At 37.6% G+C, this 21,766-nt stretch overlaps 1 protein-coding gene across 1 annotated transcript in view; it reads right to left on the bottom strand.

The window, feature by feature from the left end:
• Nucleotides 1-21,766, bottom strand: part of LNPEP (leucyl and cystinyl aminopeptidase) — a 57,656-nt gene that overhangs the window by 21,919 nt on the left and 13,971 nt on the right. Inside the window, exons 5-11 of the mRNA XM_081090560.1 lie at nt 12,944-13,064; nt 11,911-12,065; nt 9,789-9,902; nt 7,911-8,042; nt 4,349-4,480; nt 3,511-3,671; nt 2,897-2,985 (exon numbers count right to left, since the gene is read on the bottom strand). Of these exons, the coding sequence (XP_080946686.1) occupies nt 2,897-2,985; nt 3,511-3,671; nt 4,349-4,480; nt 7,911-8,042; nt 9,789-9,902; nt 11,911-12,065; nt 12,944-13,064 (904 nt within the window). The remainder of the gene's footprint in view (nt 1-2,896; nt 2,986-3,510; nt 3,672-4,348; nt 4,481-7,910; nt 8,043-9,788; nt 9,903-11,910; nt 12,066-12,943; nt 13,065-21,766) is intronic.

Here is a 21,766-nt window from a genome sequence, read left to right as displayed (position 1 = left end):
AGCCTTTGTAGCCACCGCCTCAGCTACATTTCTTTTGAGAACAGAAAAAAATTTAAAAATTAAAATAATAGTGATTCTCACTAAAGTATCAGGAACCAAGAAGAGCCAACTGTCCCTTAGGGTCCAACATTTTTTTGTGAGGACAGAACATTTTCAATGTGGACCCTCAAAATCCAAAATGCCAGGGATGAAAGCCAGCAGCAGCAGCAGCAGTACAGGAAATCGCACAGTTGAGAAGAGGAACCAACAGACACCACTTTCCTCATGTATTGGCTCAGTTACAGCTCTAGATTAAGCCAATTATATTGTAGTGCATTTTGTATATTTTCCTGTACCAACAGTATTTTGAAATGAAAGGAAACAGAAGATATAATTTCATTAGGCTTTGAATGCTCTTTTCCTAGAACTTTTTACAGTGAGATCTGAAATTGAGTCACTTCACTATAGGCAAGATTTATTCATTCAATAAATGTTTATGTGCCTACTGGGTGTTAAGGTTGCAAAACTGATTCATATAGTCATGATATCTACCTTCAATAGGGGACATATCTAATGTGGGGACAGATACTAGTATAAGTGAAACAGTACTTAAAGTATACAAAAGTAGAGAAGTAGAGAATGTTATTAAAGCACATACTAGTAAGTAGGGCCTCTAACCTGTCTCGGGGTGGGGGAAGGCTTTCCGGAGCAAGCAATGGGTGAACCGAGATCTGAAGAATGAATAGGAGTAAATCAAGGGAGTGGGGAGGCAAGAGTTTTCTTCCAGGCGACAAAACAGCATAAACAAAGACCACCAGAGACAAGAGGAAGAATGGCCTGTTTGAGTTGCTCAAGCTATTTTTGTGCGGCGGGAACACAGAATGCCAGGTAAGGGCTGAGGAAGAAAACGCTATAAAGAAAAATGTGAGCTGGACTTTGGGATGTGAATCTCAAAGAGTTTAAAAGGCTCACATGTAAACTGAGCTAAAAAGTAAAGGGTTAATAAATCAGTTATCTTATTGTCCAATTACTTCTAATGCCACCAAAAACTTACAGATTACCAGGATGTTTGCAAAATATCTTTATTGGTCCCTTTCAAACAGGGAAATGAGATTATTTCTTCTCTCTTAGGTTAGAGACTATCCTTGCAGGGCTCACTTAAAGTATGCAGATTTGTTTTCATTTCATTTGTTTTCTGGCCGGTATTTCTAAGTGGTTAGAGTGTCAGCCTGTTCACAGAAAGCTCCAGATTCGATTCCAGTCAAGGACATATACCTGGGTTGCAGGTTTGTTCCCTGGCCACAGTGAGGATGCATGTGGGAGACAACCAACTGATGTGTCTCTCTCACATGGATATTCTTCTTTCTCTTTCTCTCCACCCGCCCCCCCCCCCCCTTCCACTCTATCTAAAAACAATGGAAAAATAGTATCAGGTGAGGATTAACAAACAAAAAAGTGGTGAATCAAGTGTCCAATAGTAAAGAAAGATTAAGTCAATTACTATATATATTAAGCTTAAGAAAAGATACAAAAATCACATGTACACAATGACATCACCTAAGTAAAATATGCTTTAAATGACTAAAAAGAAATAACATGAGAGTAGTAATGATAGGGTAAGAAGATTTGTTCTCTTTTTCTAGATTTTCTGTAATGTGGATATATTATGTTTAAAGTATTTGGTTTTTTTAGTAATAACATCAATAATAATAGCCAACCCTTATATAGCACAAAACATATGCCAGCTGTTGCTCTGGGTGTTTCATATAATTGAACTCAATTAATCCTCATCATACCACTATAAAGTAAGTATAACTACTAGCTCCATTCCAGAGCTGAGGGAATGAGGTTCAGAAAGGTCATATAATTTACCTAAAATCATACAACTGAGCCAGGCAATCTGGCTCCAAAGTCTGTTCTCTTAATCACTAAGCTACACTGCACTCTAAAAAACACGGGATTGAACACCAGATCCAAATTCAAACAAGAAATTTTCCCTTTACATAAATCTTGAGTATCACTAGTGATTCCTTGAAGACCTCAGAAGCCATATATTCTTTCAGGGTGTAAATTAAGAGGATACATGATGTGGCAGGATACATAGAGGTAGTTAACAGATGGTCAGAAACTACATTTCAATTGCTTTTTTTAGACTCGTTGTGGGTCAGCATATATAATCTTTACATTTTATTACCCCTTCCTTGCAATCATAATGTTTTGCCCCATTTTTTTCATTACCAAAAAATGTATACTATGTCTATAGGACATTCTCTAATAATTATTTACTATAAATCTAGGTCATCAATCAAACTTTAATGTGCATAAGCATCATCTAGGGTGCTTGTCCCTAGATAGCAGACAGCAGAGCATCCTTTAAAAAAACTGCTCTACTTCTTATTTTCTTACATAAAGTATCTACCTAGGCCAGTGGTCGGCAAACTGCAGCTGGCGAGCCACATGCGGCTCTTTGGCCCCTTGAGTGTGGCTCTTCCACAAAATACCACGTGCGGTGCGCACGTAGAGTGCGATTGAAACTTCATGGCCCACGCGCAGAAGTCGGTATTTTGTGGAAGAGCCACACTCAAGGGGCCAAAGGGCCGCATGTGGCTCGCAAGCCGCAGTCTGCCGACCACTGACCTAGGCTATAAAGGTATAGCATTTGTTATTTTCTACCAGGAATGCTAGCACTTTCTGTGCAACTTTTTATACCTTATGTTACCTGAATAAGACCAACCAATTTTATACATGGTAGATACATAGACCCAATCTCATTTTAGTCACATCATGTATAGATGACTCACAAAACCAGCTTCGAGAGTGTGTACACTGGAAAGTGTAAACTCCTTTCTGCTGCTTAGTCAGATATTTTAAAAATATGCTGCTTCCAACTTCTTATACAGAAAGTGTTAAGTCAAACCTGATTTCTTGTCCAGAAATGATACCAATTGATGTTTTGAATAATTTCTTCCCTCAGTGACAAAGGATAGTGGAATATGCCACAGATAGCTATAAAAAGAAAATATTGAAAGATTATTACACTTTCCAATATTTCAGTCAGTTACATATAATGTGTCCATTTTTGCTTTATTGTTTTTTGGGGGCAGGAAGATGAAAATTTTCAAGATATTTCCAGAAAGGGGTAATCTTGTTAATGTTTTATAAGAACCTATGGCCGTGGCCAGTGTTGCTAAGTGGTTAGAGTGTCAGCCTGCACACCAAAGGGTCTCTGATTTGATTCCCAGTTAAGGGCACATACCTGGATTGCAGGTTCAATCCCTGGACCTGATTGGGGCTCCCATGGGAGGCAACCAATCGATATATTTCTCTCGCATATCTCTCTCTCTGTCTGTCTCTCTCGCTCCCCCTCCCTCCCTCCCTCCGCCTCCCTTCCACTCTCTCTAAAAAGTAATGGAAAATATATCCTCAGGTGAGTATTACAAAAATATATACGAACCTATGATTACAAAACATTTAAAAATACTTTAACCTGAGGGTCCAAAGAGATGGTAGGCAGAGAAAGTGGGCGTGTACCTTGCATCTGAAGGCTGGATTTCAGGCTTCATATTTAAAAAGAATCTTTCTTGTTGTACAAGAAGCTCCTTTCCCTTTCTTTGCACAGTCACTAAAGGAAATCCTTTCTGCAGGGTCCAGGTTTTCATCATTTTCTTGACATCTACTGTTTTGTTTGTGACCTATAAATAAAAGAATAAATTATTTTTGCTTAAAAATAAACAGTTTAAAAACTTAACAGTTTGTATCTTTTCCTCTTTCTGTACCACATTCTATGAAGACTGCATTTAGAGTTAATATAAAGCAGCACAAACGCTGAGCTGAATTTACATTTCTCATATAGGTAAATGAGCAATTGCTAAAAGGCAAGTGACCTGGGACAGAACTAAGTGATAACTAAAGAGCATGAGAGAGGCACAATGTTGAAAAAGCAGTAGATATTATCAACCAAGTGTTCATTAAAATCCCTAAGGCGGTATAAGCGCTCTTTCAGGCCACAAGACTAGCATTGAAGGAGATTGAAAAACTGCAAAAACATAATAAAAGATTTTTGAAGAAAATATAGTAATATATATTAATTTGGAAAAGACAATTTTCCTACAAAGTAGGAATGGAGATTAAGATGTAGAACAAAAATGGTCGCACAAGGCCACACACAATTTTTCAGTAATTAAGACTAGTACTTCCATTTCTTTCCAATTCTGTGTTCTATTAATGTTTATATCTTAAGCTCTATCTCCCTCTTTCTCAAATAACTATCTTTGTTACCACAACTTACTTATATACTTGATAAAAATATAAATAGAACTCCTCTCTTCTTACTTCAAGCGCCCAAGAAAACACCAGGTCAGTCACTTACCTCATTAAAACTATCCCACAGATCATCACTTTGAATGGATGCATAGCTATGCTTTTGCAGGTAAAGAACAAGAGCACGTTGAAATACATCTTCACCAAGATATGTTTTCAGCATCAACAAGAGAGAAGCTCCCTATTCAAAAAGAAAGAAGAAAAAAAGTAGAAAGGGAGGAAAATAATAGAACACAATATGTAGAATTGAGAATCTAAAATTCAAAATATAGTCAATTTAAGCATATACTTCCATATATATATAAAGCCTAGTTATGACACACTGCTACTTGGTCTCATATAACCACATGTGGACTATGTTCAAATTGTCTTAAAATTATTTTAAAAGATTTGAAAAGAATTAATGGAGTAGATTTCCATGTGCATTAATTCTACTATGAGCCATTTTGTGTGGTCTGTCAGTTACTCACTGTTTCAGTGTTAATGTTAAAAAACTAAGCAATTATAAATATATTTTTAACAGAAAAACATGCCAAATATTCTGTGGCATCCCACTTTTATCCCCAATGTTTAAGGTACCAGTTCAATTCATGGGCACTCTACTGGGGACAATAAATTAAAGAGCTCTCAAAAGTCTCTCTGCTGGGACTACATTAATTTCCAATGTTAGTATATCATGTCGCTAAAGTAACCAAGATCTCTCTTCTTCCTGAAGAGTCACTTCCAATATGTTTGGAACTGATGAATGTATAGGGTAGTAAGTATACACTAATAATCCAAAATCAGGCATGCACCTATTAAGGTCACATGATAGTCACTGATGCACACATCATCACTTCCACTCTTAAAATAACAACCACCTCATTTGTGAAGCCTTCAATTTGAGATAAAAATCATATTTTTCTATCTTCAAAAGAAATTTATATCACTTCCTGCATCTGCTGTAGATATAGTTATTTCTTCTTGTAGAATGTGTGCTTGTTGAGGGGAAAACTAAAAAATTCAACTCCAATGACTAAAACAAGCCTAGTACACAGTAAGCATTCAAATGGTTTTTGAATGAGTTTCACTTCTGATAAAAATGTAGCAATGTCAAGTCATTAAGATTACCATACACACATTAACTGAATTTAATATCTATTGCTCTCTCTGGTGTCACTTGTTCTATAAATTTAAGTACTCACTCTTTTCCAACATTTCCCCTTCTCTCCTATATCACCTACTTTCCCTCTCTACTGTAACTTTCCCATTAAACCCACAGACTCTGTAACATCCCTCATTTTAAACAAATAAAAGATGTTCTTCCTTTCCTTAACCTCAGGTCTCCTCTAGTTACCTCTTGTTCTCGCTTTGTAGTAAACTCCTCGAAAGAGATGTCTGCATTTGCCATCTCCATTTGCTCTCTTCCCATTTTCTCTTGAGCCATCTTCCAATCATCACTCCACTGGAAATATTTTATCAAGGTTTCTTCAAGGTGAACTTCATAGTGTCAAACCAACGTCAATTCCGTGGCTCAACTTATCAAGCACTAATAAGTGGCTTTTGCTATCAACCACTCCTCCTGAAGGCCTTCTGTACTTGGCCTTGGGACACCACTCTAGATTTCCCCCCTATTCACTGGCTAAACCTCAGTCTCTTTTGCTGGTTCCTCCTCACTTTCCCAAGGACTAAATTTGGATGTTCCCTGGCATTTAATCTTCAGACCTCTTTTCTTCTCTCTCTCCAAATTTTCTTCCAGTTGATCTCAAATTTATAGTTGATCTCTAACCAGACTTTCCCTCTGAATTCCAGACTCACACCCAAATGCCTGCTTCATATCTCAAAAAACTGAACTTTTAATTTTCTTCTTTTCCCAAATCTACTCCTCCAATAGTTTCCCCCAATGCAGCAAATAATAATTCCATTTCTACAGTTGTTCAGGCAAAATTTTGAAGTCATCCTTGATGCCTCACTTATATTCCACATGTAACCCATTAGCAAATTCTATGGGATTGACCTTTACAATAAATTCCATTTTCCTCCAAAAAATGTATCTTCATAATCCCAGGCAAAAATACTCTACCATTCCTTTAGTACATGTTATCTCTTATTGCTTCACAAGTACCCACCACCTAAACTTTGAGTTTCTGGATGACATGGACTTGGGAAGACAGATCAAATGAGTCTCCTGTAGGGGCTGGTGCCCACCACTCCTGCAGGAGGTGGGCAAACACGCCTCCTTCCTCCCACTCTGCAGGCACACGACCCTGCACCCCACAGAGTCCCAGACAAGAGCTTTGGTGGGAGACAGGCTCCAAAGGTCCCAGCTCTGAGCAGCACTCCCTTCCCCATCTGTCTGTGGAACTGAGCTCAGTCAGGCAGGGCCACCAGGACCCAGGAGGACAGATCAAAAGAGTCTCCTGTTGAGGGTGGTGGCAGCTGAGGCTGCGGGAGGGGGGCAAGACTAACCCCTGTTCCAAAGCCACATGGCTCAATGACTGGTAACCGCTTCTCCAGAAAAAGAGCACATCAAAGTTCCCTGTTGCATGCAGCCCACAGACCCCTCCTCAGGACTCAAGCTTGGTAGGAAGGTGTCGCTGGTAGTTAGAAGTCTGGGTTAGTGCACTCCACAGGCTGGTGCTGCAGGAATAGGAGTGCTGGACCCTGGGGCCAGAGTGCGGTGTGGGATAGGGACTCAGCACAGGGACCTCAGTGGTTGGACCTCCCAGATCTCTCCTCAGGGCCATGCCACCCAGACCTTCTCTTTATGGTTCCCACAGCCCTGAGTCACCTTCCCTCTACTGGAGCCCCAGGTGAGTGTCTGAAAGCAAGATCCTGTGTGTTGGCCCTTTAAAAGAACACCAGAGTTTCTAGAAGATGCCCTCCTCTTCCAGGAAGACAGTCCCCACTGATTTTCACTGCCAGATGCTATGGAGGCTTCTCTTCCCAGCTCTGATGCTCTGGGCTGGGGATCCTGGCATGGGACTGAGACCCCACACCCTTCAGGGGGATGTTTGTAGCCAAGATTTCCCTGTGGCTTCTCAGCTGCAGCATCTCCTCTTCTTACCAATCTTTATGTGGGCTTCTTCTGTAAATCCTTGGTTATAATACACCTATTCAGCTGTTCTTCAGTTGGTTATTCAGGTTGACAGCTCTACAATTTACCTGTAAATCTGGTCTGGTGCCGGACCACCAGATTTACACCTACTTGATAGACATCTTGGAATCTCCTGAACTTCAATTCTTTTAATATTTGTTTGCTTACTTGTTTTGGAAATTCTGACTTTAGAATATACCTCAATCCTGAATCACACATCCAAAGGCTTGCTTAGAATCCTCCCTGGACATATTCTACCTACAGATCTAAAGAATGAACCAACTTTAAAAGATATATTGCTATAAGACCTAAATGCCCAGAATACTAGTCAGAGAACTTAAACGAGACAGAGAAAAAAAAGGACAACCCAGAAAAAGTTAAGTTCAAAATTTAAATAGAAGCAAACATCTTAAATTTTAACAGGATGCCAGAAAATAATACTCATTTAATTTTTATAACAATCTAAACCATGTAGCTTGTTCACATATGAAATTAATTTGAAACCTACTCCAGGTACTAATGTGTATAGTAATACCTTAAAATAGGAAAGAGCATCAAACATTTCTTCAATCTGTTCTGAAGACTGAACAGATGATGATATTGGATGAGATGAATTCAAGGAATCTTTCTTCATGGTTTTAAATCGAGCATCTAAGAAATCTTCATACTAGTAAAAAATGAGACAGGTTAGGAAATTATGAACAGCATCAAAGGCAGAGGCATGTATAGCAATTATTTATATAAATTAGACTACTGCTTAAGGACATTATTAAAAAAATAACCAGATTTATTCAACTTCAGACCATAAGCTTTTGCAAGATATAGGAAGTGTGATATTCACGCATATTCCTTAAATTTAAAAATAAAATTATAACCTCCTGGCCACATGGAAAACAGTGTTTCTTTTTTCTTTTTTTTTTTTTTCATTGCTTAAAGTATTACAAAGAGTATTACATGTGTCTCCTTTCCCCCCCCCCCCCCCCGCCCTTGACAATCCCCTGGCCTCCCCTACCCCCCAGTGTCTTATGTTCATTGGTTATGCTTATATGCATGCATACAAGTCCTTTGGTTGATCTCTTACCCAACCCCCTCCTGCCCTCCCACCCTCCCTGGCCTTCCTGCTGTAGTTTGACAGTGAAAACAGTGTTTCTTATGCAACAACAGTATAAGGATAAATTAAGATTCTTTTACTAAAGCAACAAAAAAATGCCAAATCCTGCTATTCAAGATGAACAGTATAAAAAGTTTAGTGTATATTTTAAAAATAAAATCTAAAATTAAAAAACAAAAATAAAAATCTGAAATTAAAAAATAAAAATTTAAAATAAAAAGTCATCCTGAAGCCGATTTATTATATACAGTCCAGCTTTTCTGTTAAGATAATATACATTCCCTTTAACTGGGGTTCATTTGAAATAAAATATAACTCTTAAACAGAAAGAATTCTTTGAAAGCTCAGGAGATGAGCTCCCTAAGAATATATATTAGAAGCTTTTAAACATTCTGGGCACCACCAAGTGGTGAAACTGTGAATCTCACTGCTTAATTAAGGAGCGCACACAGATTTAAAGTATCTTGTTTAGTCTTCTAACTAAAGATGAGTTCATTCTGTGCCATTTGAAATTTTTGAATAGGCCCTACACAAAAATTTCACATTGAAAGTTCTAAGAATATTCCTGTTTTAAAGAAGTCTTAGGTCATATAGCCAGGAAATTTAATAGAAAGTCACAGAATTTTAGGATTGAAAGGGATCTTTATGCTTTCCCACCTATTGCTTGAATTATTTGGCAATAACTGTCATATCATAACCTAGTGTGTCCAAATAATTCTAAGGATGGCAAACATCTCCAAAGAGTCTAATAAAGTGGCAGCATTACTATGCTCTCTATCACAAAATAGTGTTCCAAGTGTTTGAAAAGGAACAGAATATGGTTTGTATCTAAAAAGGGAAAATTATTTTTCTGTATCACTGTTATAAGTATGATCAGAGTGATAACAGACAGTATTGCTACAAAATATCTTAATTTTTTTTCTTTCTTTATGCACAGGATAAAATATTTTGTTTTGCAAAAAAGGCCTTTCAATTATATCTAAATTCCTTCAAGCAGAAGAATCACAACTTTTGAAAATAAAATGTAGCAAATCAATTTAAAATATTTATCCTAATAACAAAATGTAAAATAATTTCACATACTTTTAGCTTTCAATGAAATATGTCAGTAAATAAAAGCATAACTTTCATTGTCAGATCTCAAGAGGTACAGATTTAAGTAACAGAGGCCAATTTCATTGTTTCTTTCTAGAAATAGTTTCATTTCTGCAAATGCATAGAAAACACATGGCGAATATGATTTGAGTCTTTCCTCCCTTAGCACTCATAGTAGGCAAAAAACAGAAAAAACACTGTACTTACACTAGAGAGCTTTTGGAATATTTTTTCCAAAGAGAAATACTCCATGAAAGTAGCCAAACCTTCATTTAGCCATAGATCGTTCCACCACTGCATTGTTACCAGATTCCCAAACCACTGTGGGGAAAACAAACCATTAACCAACACAATCGTTACATTCTCAAGAATGTTCTAATAATTGAATTGTTAGCTTTATCACCTATAACTAGATTATAATTACATAAAAATATAGTCACTATAGTTAAAATAAACTATATTCAAATTAAAGGCTTATAAAAGCTGTGTAAATTTAAAAGTAAAATAAAAATTTTAACATTTTACCTTAATTGAATGAGAAAACAAGCAAGACATATGCAATTAGCATATTTTTCAATTTAACACATGTTACATATTAGGTAAATAACAGTTTTTATAGACCCCTCATTAAAAATAAGATTTCCTAGATAATGAAATTCTTCTACTTTCTAATATCAAGTTAGTAAGATTCTTTTCTGTTGTTGCTACAACTACCTATGACAACTAAAAAGTAAATTTCTGTGTGATAATTTCCTATAGTTAGAGAGTCCATACTTCAAATTTCTCCTCAGTTACCCAAGTTGGGACAGTATTTACACAACTCAAAATAGAATTTAAACAACATTCCTCAAGCAAGTTGGTATGCATGTAAATAAATGAAATCAGAAAGATCTTAAATGCGTTCTTCTATGAGGAGGAAGTAAGAAGGAAACAATGAAAGAAGACTCTTCTTAAAAATGTCTCAAAAAATGCCTGAAATAAAGTGTGGTGATAGGCATGCAATAGTCAGTGTGGCCTAAGGCTTGACTCAAACCAGCAGTAAAACAATAAGGTTACTAGATACTGAAACAAAACACTTTTGAATGACCAGAATATGTATTTCAAAGATATCCTAAAGCCTGTTTCAGACAAAGATGATTTGTAAGTCCTAAAGACGAACTAACAGAGAAATACTCCCCACGTAATGGTGGGAGGCCCCAGAAATAACAGATCCATAGGAAAGCCCCTAAAGACCCCTTGTCTACAGGCCTGACACCATAATAGTGAGTGAGTATACGCGTCATATGCCTGCTTGTACTGAAGTCTTCAGAAGCACTACACAGTCGTGCTCAGGTTGAGTTTGGACAGGGAGTAAACAGCCCAGAGCATGTTCTACTCTTCTTCCATATCCTCCCACATGACACCCCTAAAGCATACCCAACACTGATGAGCACCTCATCAAGGATACAAGAGAGGTGCTGGGGAAGACAGAGGGAGGTTCATGTATCCGTATAATTTTCTTGCTTTTTCTCCAAGGCATACAAAGAGTGCCCTTCCTCTTTCAAATTAATTTAAAAAAAGTCCAGTTCTAGCAAGAGAGAAAAAATAAATCTAGTGATGACAACTATAGTTCAAGTGTTGTGAGAGTGCAACTTAGGAAAAAGATGTTTTCCCACAAAGCTGTACTGAGCAGCTGGCATTTGTCAGTGGCAAACAGCTGTGTGTTGTGGGGGAAAGAGAGAGATCTTGATGAGATAGTGCTACTTTAGGACCCAGTGCTGCCACTCATTAGCTGTGTGACTCTGAGCAAGTCATTTACTTACGGTAAGTTCCGTTTCCACATCTGTAAGTGGGATTTTCACCTGCCCTACAGCAGTTATGAAAAGTGAGATCATACATGTGATCATGTTTTATAAACTGTAAAGTCCTATACAAATATTAGATGGCATTTTCATCTGAAATTGTTTGTGTTCAAAAGCATCATTTTCTTGTGAAAGCAATACTACAATAAACAGCTAGATTATTATTAGCATCTAAACTTATTCTAACACTCTAGAACAGTGATGGCGAACCTATGACACGCGTGTCAGAGGTGACACGCGAACTCATTTTTTTGGTTGATTTTTCTTTGTTAAATGGCATTTAAATATATAAAATAAATATCAAAAATATAAGTCTTCGTTTTACTATGGTTGCAAATATCAAAAAATTTCTACATGTGACACGGCACCAGAGTTAAGTTAGGGTTTTTCAAAATGCTGACACGCCGAGCTCAAAAGGTTCGCCATCACTGCTCTAGAATATGGAATAGATCACAGGTATGAGATAAAATGGCCTTGGTTGCTAATACCTGATGGGCCAGCTCATGAGCGATGACTTTAGTAACCAGTTTTCTGTCTGCTGCTGAAGAAGTATTATTGTCATACAGAAGTGTCTCTTCTCGGAAGGTGAGCAGACCCCAATTTTCCATTGCTCCTGCTTCAAAGTCAGGAATAGCCACCAAATCTGGACATAACAGGAAAAAAGTAATCAACTTTCCCTCATTTAAGGTACTTCCTGGTTAAATCAAAATAGTTCACCCACTGTTTTATCACTGTGGATCAGGAGGCAGAGTTCATTTTATACTCCTAACAAATGGAACGTTCCTTAATCTAGCCCTGTATACTCCTCACCCTAGGTCAGCTGATGAAAACCTGATAAAACCCCTGCAGAGTCACTGTTCCTCTGCTCCTTTGCAAAAGAAGAGATACCTAATTCCTTCACAATGGGCAGGGCCAACTCTCCTCTCCCCAGAGCCAGCTCCATGCCGAAGAGCACTGAAATGCTCTTGCTTTCCAGAGCTTCCATTACTCAGTTTTTTAAAATATATTTTTATTGATTTCAGAGAGGGAGGGAGCGGGAGAGAGAGATAGAAACATCAATGATGCGAGAGAATCACTGATCCGCTGCCTCCTGCACACCCTCTATTGGGGATCGACCCCGCAACCTGGCCATGTGTCCTGCCAGGGAATTGAACTGTGACCTCCTGGTTCATAGGTCGAAGCTCAACCACTGAGCCACACGGCCCAGGCCCATTACTCAGTTTTTATTATCTGAATCAGGAACTTTTTAGGAAGTTAGAATCAGTTAAACTCCAGACTAAGCCCTAAGTGCATTCCCACTTACACAGCACCTTTGTAATAGCCCCATAAACTTGAAGCTCCACATTCAGATACACTCATGAAATCTAAATGATCTTAAATACAAACAATTTTTAAATCATTAACTGTGTTTCTTGGTTTTCTTTTATAATAACTTTGGCAAGAGCTCTTTTTAAAAAACATTTTCAAAATGATTCTAGGTTATAATGGTAACGAAAATCAGAGGCACTGTTTGATTCTTACCCAATTTCTTAAGTGAGTATTGAATTTCAAAGTAGTTTTGAAAAAACTCAAGAAGCTTCACAGTTGTTTCCAAGGCATGGTGAACTTGGCCAATCTTTTCTGGTATAGAATATATAGAAACCTAGAAGGAAACATTATGTATGATGTAAGGCCAGGTATAAATAATTACTCAGGTGAACGCTGTCAAGATTGGCATAAGTGAAACTGTAGAGAGTTACAAGATTTTTCAGGACAAAAATCCTTGCTTACAGTTCTTTTAGCACCCACAGAGTTTAGCAAATTACTTCCAGGCATACAGAGATGTTAAAAAAAAAAAAAAAACCTTAACAATTCCTTTTTTAAAAAGTTAACATAACATCCAAAATAAACTATTTTGGGTCAGATTACAGCAATTTATAAGCATTTGCCCATTTAATTTTACAATACTCTGTTCTTCCTCCCCATTACCTATAGTTACCCTCCCTTGCTTATGAGCTATCAAGGTTGTGAATTATTTAAAGGACAAAACCAAATTTTAATTCTTTTGATACCTATCACAGTGCCTGGCATTGAGCAGGCAGGCACTCGATACAGAGGAATCGCATCTTAAGAGTGAGTTAGTTCTAAAATAAACACGTAAGGCAGAAATTGCACATTTGTTGAACTTACCCTAGAAAAAAAAAACTATAAACCAACACATTCTCTTTCAGTAAGGCACAGCCAGTTTTCCTTCCAGCCCTGGGAGGGCTTGCTCTTTTCCAGTTGTATAAAAAATAGACCACATTGTATAAAAAAATAATCACGCCCAGAAGAGTGAAACACTCCATGAGTGGCACATAGTAACTAAAGCCAACTTAAGGGGATGATAAATTCATGCCCCCATTCCCCATTCACTCCAGGGCACATGCTCGCTCAGGGGGATGGCAGATGCAATCAACCACATTACTTAAATTGTTATTCTTTCTCTCTTTTTCTAAGTGCATAAGTTAAACACATACGATGTGACTAACTGTAAACATATTATTCAATAAATATCAAAAGACAAAATGTAAACCATTATGTTAAAAGCAATGGGTTTTTAAAAAGCAATATTTACTGTTTTTTAATTGATTGGAAAAAAACAAAAACCTCTATACTCCCCTGGAAAAGGGAATGTAGACAAGACATGGCAGAAAATAAAAACCTCAAAATAAAGATTTCATCAGGTGGGAAATGGAGACATTAAGTAATTCAACACTTGGTGAACTCTCATTTTAAATTAATTTTAGTCTCCCATTAAAGGACTGAAAACCTGTTAACTATTTCTAAGAGGTCAAATAGATTTAAGCCATAAGTCCCTTTATGTGGGGCTTCAGTCTATAGAGCCATATGCATTAATCACAGAAACATGGAGGACACATGGCGTCAAATGTACAGGCTCTGTAGTTAGAGTGCCAGGTTCAAGTCTCTGCTAGTTGTATGACTCAATATCTTTATCTATGAAACTAGAGGCCCGGTGCATGAAATTTGTGCGGGGGGGGGGGGGGTCCCCCTCAGCCCAGCCTGCACCCTCTCCAATCTGGGACCCCTTGGGGTAGTGATCGGCAAACTCATTAGTCAACAGAGCCAAATATCAACAGTACAACGATTGAAATTTCTTTTGAGAGCCAAATTTTTTAAACTTAAACTATATAGGTAGGTACATTGTTATTAACTTAATTAGGGTACTCCCAAGGCTTAGGAAGAGCCACACTCAAGGGGCCAAAGAGCTGCATGTGGCTCGCGAGCTGCAGTTTGCCGACCACTGCCTTGGGGGATGTCTGACTGCCGGTTTAGGCCCAATCGCAGGAATCGGGCCTAAACCGGCAGTCAGACATCCCTCTCACAATCTGGGACTGCTGGCTCCTAACTGCTCACCTGCCTACCTGCCTGATTGCCCCTAACTGCCTCCCACCCTGGCCTGGTCGCCCCAACTGCCCTCCTGCCAGCCTGGTCACCCCCAACTGCCCCCCTGCCGGCCTGGTCGCCCCACACAGCCTGCTATTCAGTTGTTTGGTTGTTCCTCACTAACCCCCTGCTGGCCTTGTCGCCCCACTCAGCCTGCTATTCAGTTGTTACTGTGATGGCGTCCTGAACAATTTGCATATTCCTCTATTATTAGTATAGATGGCGATACAAGTAGCTCCTACACTCACAGGGCAGCTGTGAGGATTAAATGAGCTAATACATTTATAGAACTTAGAATAGTACCTGACACAATATAAGGGTTCAATAAATGGTAGTTATTATCATTACTAATAGAGTTCCATCAGAAATGGGAAAAATATGTGTGACTAGAAATTTGTGGCAAATTACTGGAAGAATGAAGTGTCTAGAACTAGAGTTAGCCAATTAAAAATGTGTTGCTTTCTAAAGTAACTATGGAAGAAATGTAACCTCCCACAGCATGTGGCCAAGAGTACTTCACCAGCCCAGCACTCTACCATCCACAGCCCTTGGTACAGGACTGTGACCACAGCTTATTGAATTCAGTCACTACCTGCCAAGGGAACTCAAGCTCGTGCTGCTGACAAGTGCCCTTCCTGCATCCTTTCCCATCTGAAGAAATGAGTGTTATTGCTAAAAAAATTAAAAAGCTTGACATATTCTTTTAAAGTGTGTTATTATAAATGATTGTATCAAGATCACTTGGAATTTGAGATGTCTTTATTCTCTCTGCCTGTTCTTTCCAAACATACATATTTTATGTTATAATTGATGCAATCATCTAGAAGATGCTATCCCAATATCACCCAGATTCCTCCTAAACATCCTCTTGCCAGGCACACCATTTGCCCACTTCCATCACTGTACGTGAAAAGCATCTTTCTTCCGAGGAAAAGTAAAGAGGAAGGGGGAGTTTATATAAAACTGAACTCTGACCAAAAGATCCACTTAGTCCCATTTCTGGTATACAATAATTAGGAAAAAAGGTACTTTGGTATATTTTTACCTCTTTTCTTTTTCCTTAAAAGAATATGTGCTATGAGTGCTCAATAGAGATAAATTGTCTGGTCCTTATAACTAAGATCAAGCTTGTTTTAGGAGCAACAGAAGCAGTGAGAAGTTAAACAAAAAGGGCAATTTAGTTTAACAAAGAAAGTGTTGACCAGCATTCTGGTCTTGCACTCTAAATACTGGTAAATGGAACTCAACTGGCACTCAGGCCTTAAGACTTAACAACTTAAAACCTTTCTTGCAAGATTTCTTGTGAAGACCTTTAGGAGATTTCTAAAAAAGACTCCACTAAAGACTCAGAGCAAAGGGTTCTTAGACTGAGGAGTAACAGAGTTGTTAGGTTTAACTTAATCTGTCCCTTAATTTAATAAAAGCAAAAAATAGATAAAACAAAAACAAAACCAGAACTAAACCTCATTCCCCACCCAAAAGGATAATAATATAGCCGCCTCCTAAAAGAATATCAGCCTTCCTAAACAGATAGCTGAACACATAAAAAAAATATATATTCCTAAAAAACAAAAAAACCAGTATCAAGTCTATCCAGAATAACTAATTAGATGGGACTTCAGGAGAAAGATATAAATTATAAACTATGTCCCTGGCTGGTGGAGAGATACTTGAGGTGGAAATGCTTTAGCAGAAATTTGGAACTAAGCCATGTTCCTGACTGAATATGAATAAATTAAAATTATAACTTCATATGGATAATGCTGTTGAAGGTTCTGTTCAAATGTTAAATAGTCCACATCTGACTAACCACCACTGAATTCTGATTCTACTAATTAGACCTGCCTATGGTAAAAACAAAGTCAGGCAATGGGAAAAATAAAACAAAACAAAAACCTCAAGACAAACAGATAAAAGCAGTGTATTTTAAAACTGGCCTGGAATGTCCTACATAATTCTGGCATTCCTGCACACTGGAGAATGGACAGAAATAATAAAACAATGTTCCTCTTTCCCTGGGCCTTTGACAACATAGTAGTCTCTACCGCTGAACACGATATATTTAATAATCTACAGCCAATTCTGACATTTTTAGTTGTTTGGTAAAACTGATTAGTAAGCAAAGCCCTACTGCCTTATTCCTGTATCTTGTGAAATAGGCCTAATGTCAAATATTACAAAATAGAAACCATCCTAGACACTGTCACATTTTAAAATAACAAAACTCCTTTGGTAGACTCCAAGTCTGAGTTTCTGGTCACCATACCTACAGAAGTTATTTAAGTCATTTGGTGTAAGAGGCAGCATACTGTAGTGGACAGTACAATTCTGATTATCACTTGCTGGCTATATAATTTTGAGTCAACTACTAAACTTCTCTGTGACACTGTTTCTTCATCAGCAACACAGGGCTAATGCCTCCCCCTCATTAGATTTAGAAAATAAAAAGTGTAACTCCATGCATGTTAGATTCTTCTCCATTTCTCACTAAAAAGATATCAAATTAATAAAAACTATTTATTCATATAATGTTAAATTTTTCAAAACACATTTACTACTGGGTAGCATTAAAAATAATAAAGGTTATTCATATTTACAGACAGACATACAAGGAATTCATAATGTTTGCATATGCAAAAAAAGAGACTGTACTTTCCGCACACACACATGTGTGAGTGTGTGTGTATTACTATCTGCGAGGTACTGAACATTTTACAGGAATTTAAAAAAATGTAATCCTTGAGAGAACAGGCTAGTCAGGCAATATAGTGCTAGAGTTGTGGAAGGTAAGGTTTAGAGAGGATCACAGAGCAATCTTCCAAGGGCATACAGCTAGTAAACTGTAGAGGAAAGATTTGTAGACTCCACATTCCATGATGAACCATGTTGCTTCCTAACATGTAGATAAAAAGCCAAAAAAGTTTCTCAATTCTATCTGTCTGTCTGTCTGTCTATCTACTACCTACCTACCTATCAGAATGAGGTATAAAATTTGAAGAATTCACACTGGAGCAATTAGAAATATAGTCTAATTTATAAGAGGACTTTGAATATCAGATGAATTTGAAGCAGTTAGAAGCCAATATAGCAGTAGAAAGAAAAAGAGAAAGACGGATGTATTAGGAAACAGATGGAGGGAGGGAGGGAGAGAGGAGAAAAAGTGGGGAGGAGAGAGAGAGAGAACAGAGGGAAAAGAAGCCAAGCCTGCATATATTTCAGAATATAATAAAAAGTGTGTGTGTGTGTGTGTGGGGGGGGGGTTAATAATAAACAGTGTGACAGGAACTGCAACAGAGACATAACTGAAGTGCCCTGAGAGATGAGAGGGAATGACTGAGCCCAGCTGTGGGAAGGCTTCAAGGAGAGAGGATGGCTTGGCACCCGCTGGGCCATGAAGAAGCAAACCTGACTTTGTAGACTGAGCCTTTTAGGTTTTGTCAAGGCACAACATCTAAATCGGGGGCTAGCTTTGTGCTGCAACACTTGAAGAGGAATTTATTCTTTTTTTTTTCCAGATTGAAAACAGTCTTAATATCCTTTTGAATGGATTCTGAAAAATTATTTGGTTTAGACTTGACAAAAACTCTTTCAACCCAAAGGTAAGTAAATCATATTGAACACTTACTCAATATGCAGTCTACACTTACCCTTAACACTCACTTTACTTCTTGAATAATTCTCCATTCTTTAACATTGAGCATAAAGGCATACCATGTTATTGCTAATAAACAGTCAGATAATCCTTATGTCTGTCTTTATATTCTAAGTTATCATGGGGTAGACATGATAACGTATATATATAAAAGGCTAAGTGACTGGCCAGTAGGTATGATGCGCACTGACCACCAGGGGGCAGATGCTCAACACAGAAGCTGCCAAGCAACAGCAACTCTGCAGAGTGCCCTCTCACACTCTGGGACCCCTCAGGAGATGTCGGACTGCTAGTTTCAGCACAATCCCCGCAGGCCAGGCTGAGGGAATCCACCTGCTGGAGGGACCCTGCTCACTCTGCAGACACCCTTCAAGCCCCAGTGCCACCCCAGGTGCAGCTGGCTGGGGAGGGACCGTGGGAAGTTGGCTCCAGGGTGTGTCCAGCCCATCTCACCCAGTCCTGCCCCACTGGCCACCTTCTAATTAATTTCCTTTCAATGTGCACGAATCCATGCACTGGGCCCCTAGTCTTTTATAACAGAAGAAGTATACCCTTTTAATTAACAAAATAATATGACCCAAGAATACTGTGAGTAAAATAAAGCTCTTTAGTTTAGACAGGAAACCCAATACAATTGAATGTGTTCAAAAGTAGACAATATTCCCTGGTGGGGATCAAAAACATTTCTATCATAAAGAATAATTACTATTGGCTTTAAAGGACCTATTTCTTCTATTTTGTCAGCTTTATTAGGTCTCTACTGTAAAATTAATGCAGAAAATTCATTTACAGACAGTCACTAATGACAAATAGAAGCCTAATTAGAACAAATAATCAATTTTGATGAATTACAGATATACGAGACCCTTAAACAATTTTACTCATTACTCCAATCATAACCTGGAGTATTCCTTCGAACTACATTTTTATGCTATCTTTTAAGTCTGAACAATGTTCTAGATTTAGCACTGGCTGTCCAATAAAATTTTCTGCATTTATAGAAATATTCAGTATTGATGATATACCAATATGGTGGCTACTAGCCCCAACACTAAAAATGTGGCTACTAACTGAGGAAGTAACTTTTAAATTTAATTCATTTTCAGTTGCAATGATATAATTAACAAACAATACTGTGTAACCTTAAGGTGTACAAAGTATTGATGTGATACACTTACATATTGTAAATGATTACCAGAGTAGAATTAGTTTACCACCTCCATTACCTCAACTCTTTCAATTTCTTTTTTTGTGTTGAGAACATTTAATACCTGCTCTTTTAGAAACTTTAATGTATATAATACAGTATTATAACTATAATAACCATGCTGCACATTAAATACTCAGAACTTATTCATCTTGTAATTGCAAGTATGAACCCTTTGACCAACATTTCCCTATTTCCCCCATCCCTTAGCCCCTGGCAACCAGCATTCTACTCTCTGTTTCTGAATCTGGTTCTATTAGATTCCCCATATAAGTGACATGCAGTATTGGTCTTTCTCTGATTTATGTCATTTAGCTTTCAAGGTCCATCCATGTTGTTATAAATGGAAGGATTTCCTCCTTTCTCATGGCTGAGTAATATTTCATAGTACATATATACCACATCTTCTTTATCCATTCTATGTTTTTCCCGGTATCTATTTCACTTAATTCTGCTCCAATCCTTCTTTCCTCCCTTCTGCTAACATTGGGTTTAATTTATTCTTCTTTTTCTAGTTCCTTGTGGTGTAAAGTCAGATTGTTCATTTGAGATTTTTTTTATCTTAATGTAGGCATTTATCACTCCAAACTTTCCTCTTAGAACTCCTTTTTATGCATCCCATAGGATGCATATACCACCATATTACAGTATTAGAGTATTCTAAATTTGACTATATACTTAACTTTATTAATGAGTTGTACATTTTCATTGTTACTAATTAGCATCCTTACATTTCAGCTGGAAGCACTCCTTTTAGGATTTCTTGTAAGGTAGGTCTAATGGGCTCTCTCAACTTTTGCTTATCTTGGAAAGTCTTTATTTCCATTTCTGAGTGATAACTTTGCTGGAAAAAGTATTCTTGGTTGGCAGTTTTATTTTTTTAGCACTTTGAACAGATAATACGACTCTCTCCTGACCTCTGTTTCTGTTGAGAAACCTACTAATAAACTTACGGAGGTTTCCTTGTAAGGAAATTATAAGGATTTGTTTACATTTTTCTACTTTTAAGTTTTTCTTTGATTTTTGGTGGTTTTATTATAGTATGTCTTGTCTTTAAACTGAGTTTGTCTGGTAATCTATGAGTTTCATGAACTTGGATATCCAAATCCCTCCAGTTTGGGGAAGCTTTCAGCCATTATTCCTTTAAATAATCTTTCTGCCCCCTTCTCCCTCCATTCTCCTTCTGAAAATCCAATAATTTGCAAATCATTTCATTTGATGGTGCCATAAAGCACATTGGCTTTCTTCACCTTTTTTCCTGCTTTTTCCTTTGTTCTCCTCTGACTAGATATCAAATTTTCCTATCTTCTTTCTTCTGCTTTATCCATTCTGCCGTTCATGCTCTCTATTTGCATTTCTCATTTCACTCATTATATTCTTCTGCTCTAGAATTTCTAATTGGTTCTTTTTTATTATTTTTAATTTAATTTATTTTTATAGCTTTTCATTTTGCTTGTGTGTTTCCTGATTTCAGTGAATTGTTTTTCTGTGTTTTCTTGTAGCTCATGAAGTTTTCTTACAACAGCTATTTTATGGTCTTTATTGGGTAAATCATGGATATCCATGTCTTGGGGATCAGTTACTGGAAGATTATTGTGCTTTGGAGGTGTCACATTTCTTTGATTTTTCATGTCCCTTGATGTTTTGTGTAACTGTCTTCACACTGAAGTAGCAGTCAACTCTTCCAGTCTTTACTAACTGTCCTCTCCAATGCATCCAAACTCATACTTTTTCCCCTCCAATAGTACGCTAGAACTTTTCTGCTGGAAATCTGGACTTCCACAAAGGCTCTCTTGTCCAAGAGCAACTGTCTAAGACAGCGACGTTCAATTGGTGTTCTACAGGAATTTTTAAAACATGCAACATCTGACTATTTAGTCAGGGGCACTGACCTCTTTTCCCGTAGACTGACAAATAAAACAAAAAATGACAACAGACAAAACAACAATAGTTATCCAGTGTAAATAAAAAATAATTATACCTATTTCTTGTCAGGTTGGCAAAAATCTATTTTTTGGTGTGCCACAGAATTTTAGTAATTATTTTATATGTGCCATGA

The sequence above is a fragment of the Myotis nattereri genome (assembly GCF_964212035.1).
Source record: "Myotis nattereri genome assembly, chromosome: 4".
Classification (NCBI taxonomy): Eukaryota; Metazoa; Chordata; class Mammalia; order Chiroptera; family Vespertilionidae; genus Myotis; species Myotis nattereri.
Note: the sequence above shows the minus strand (reverse complement) of the source record. Positions and strands in the feature narration are given on the sequence as shown.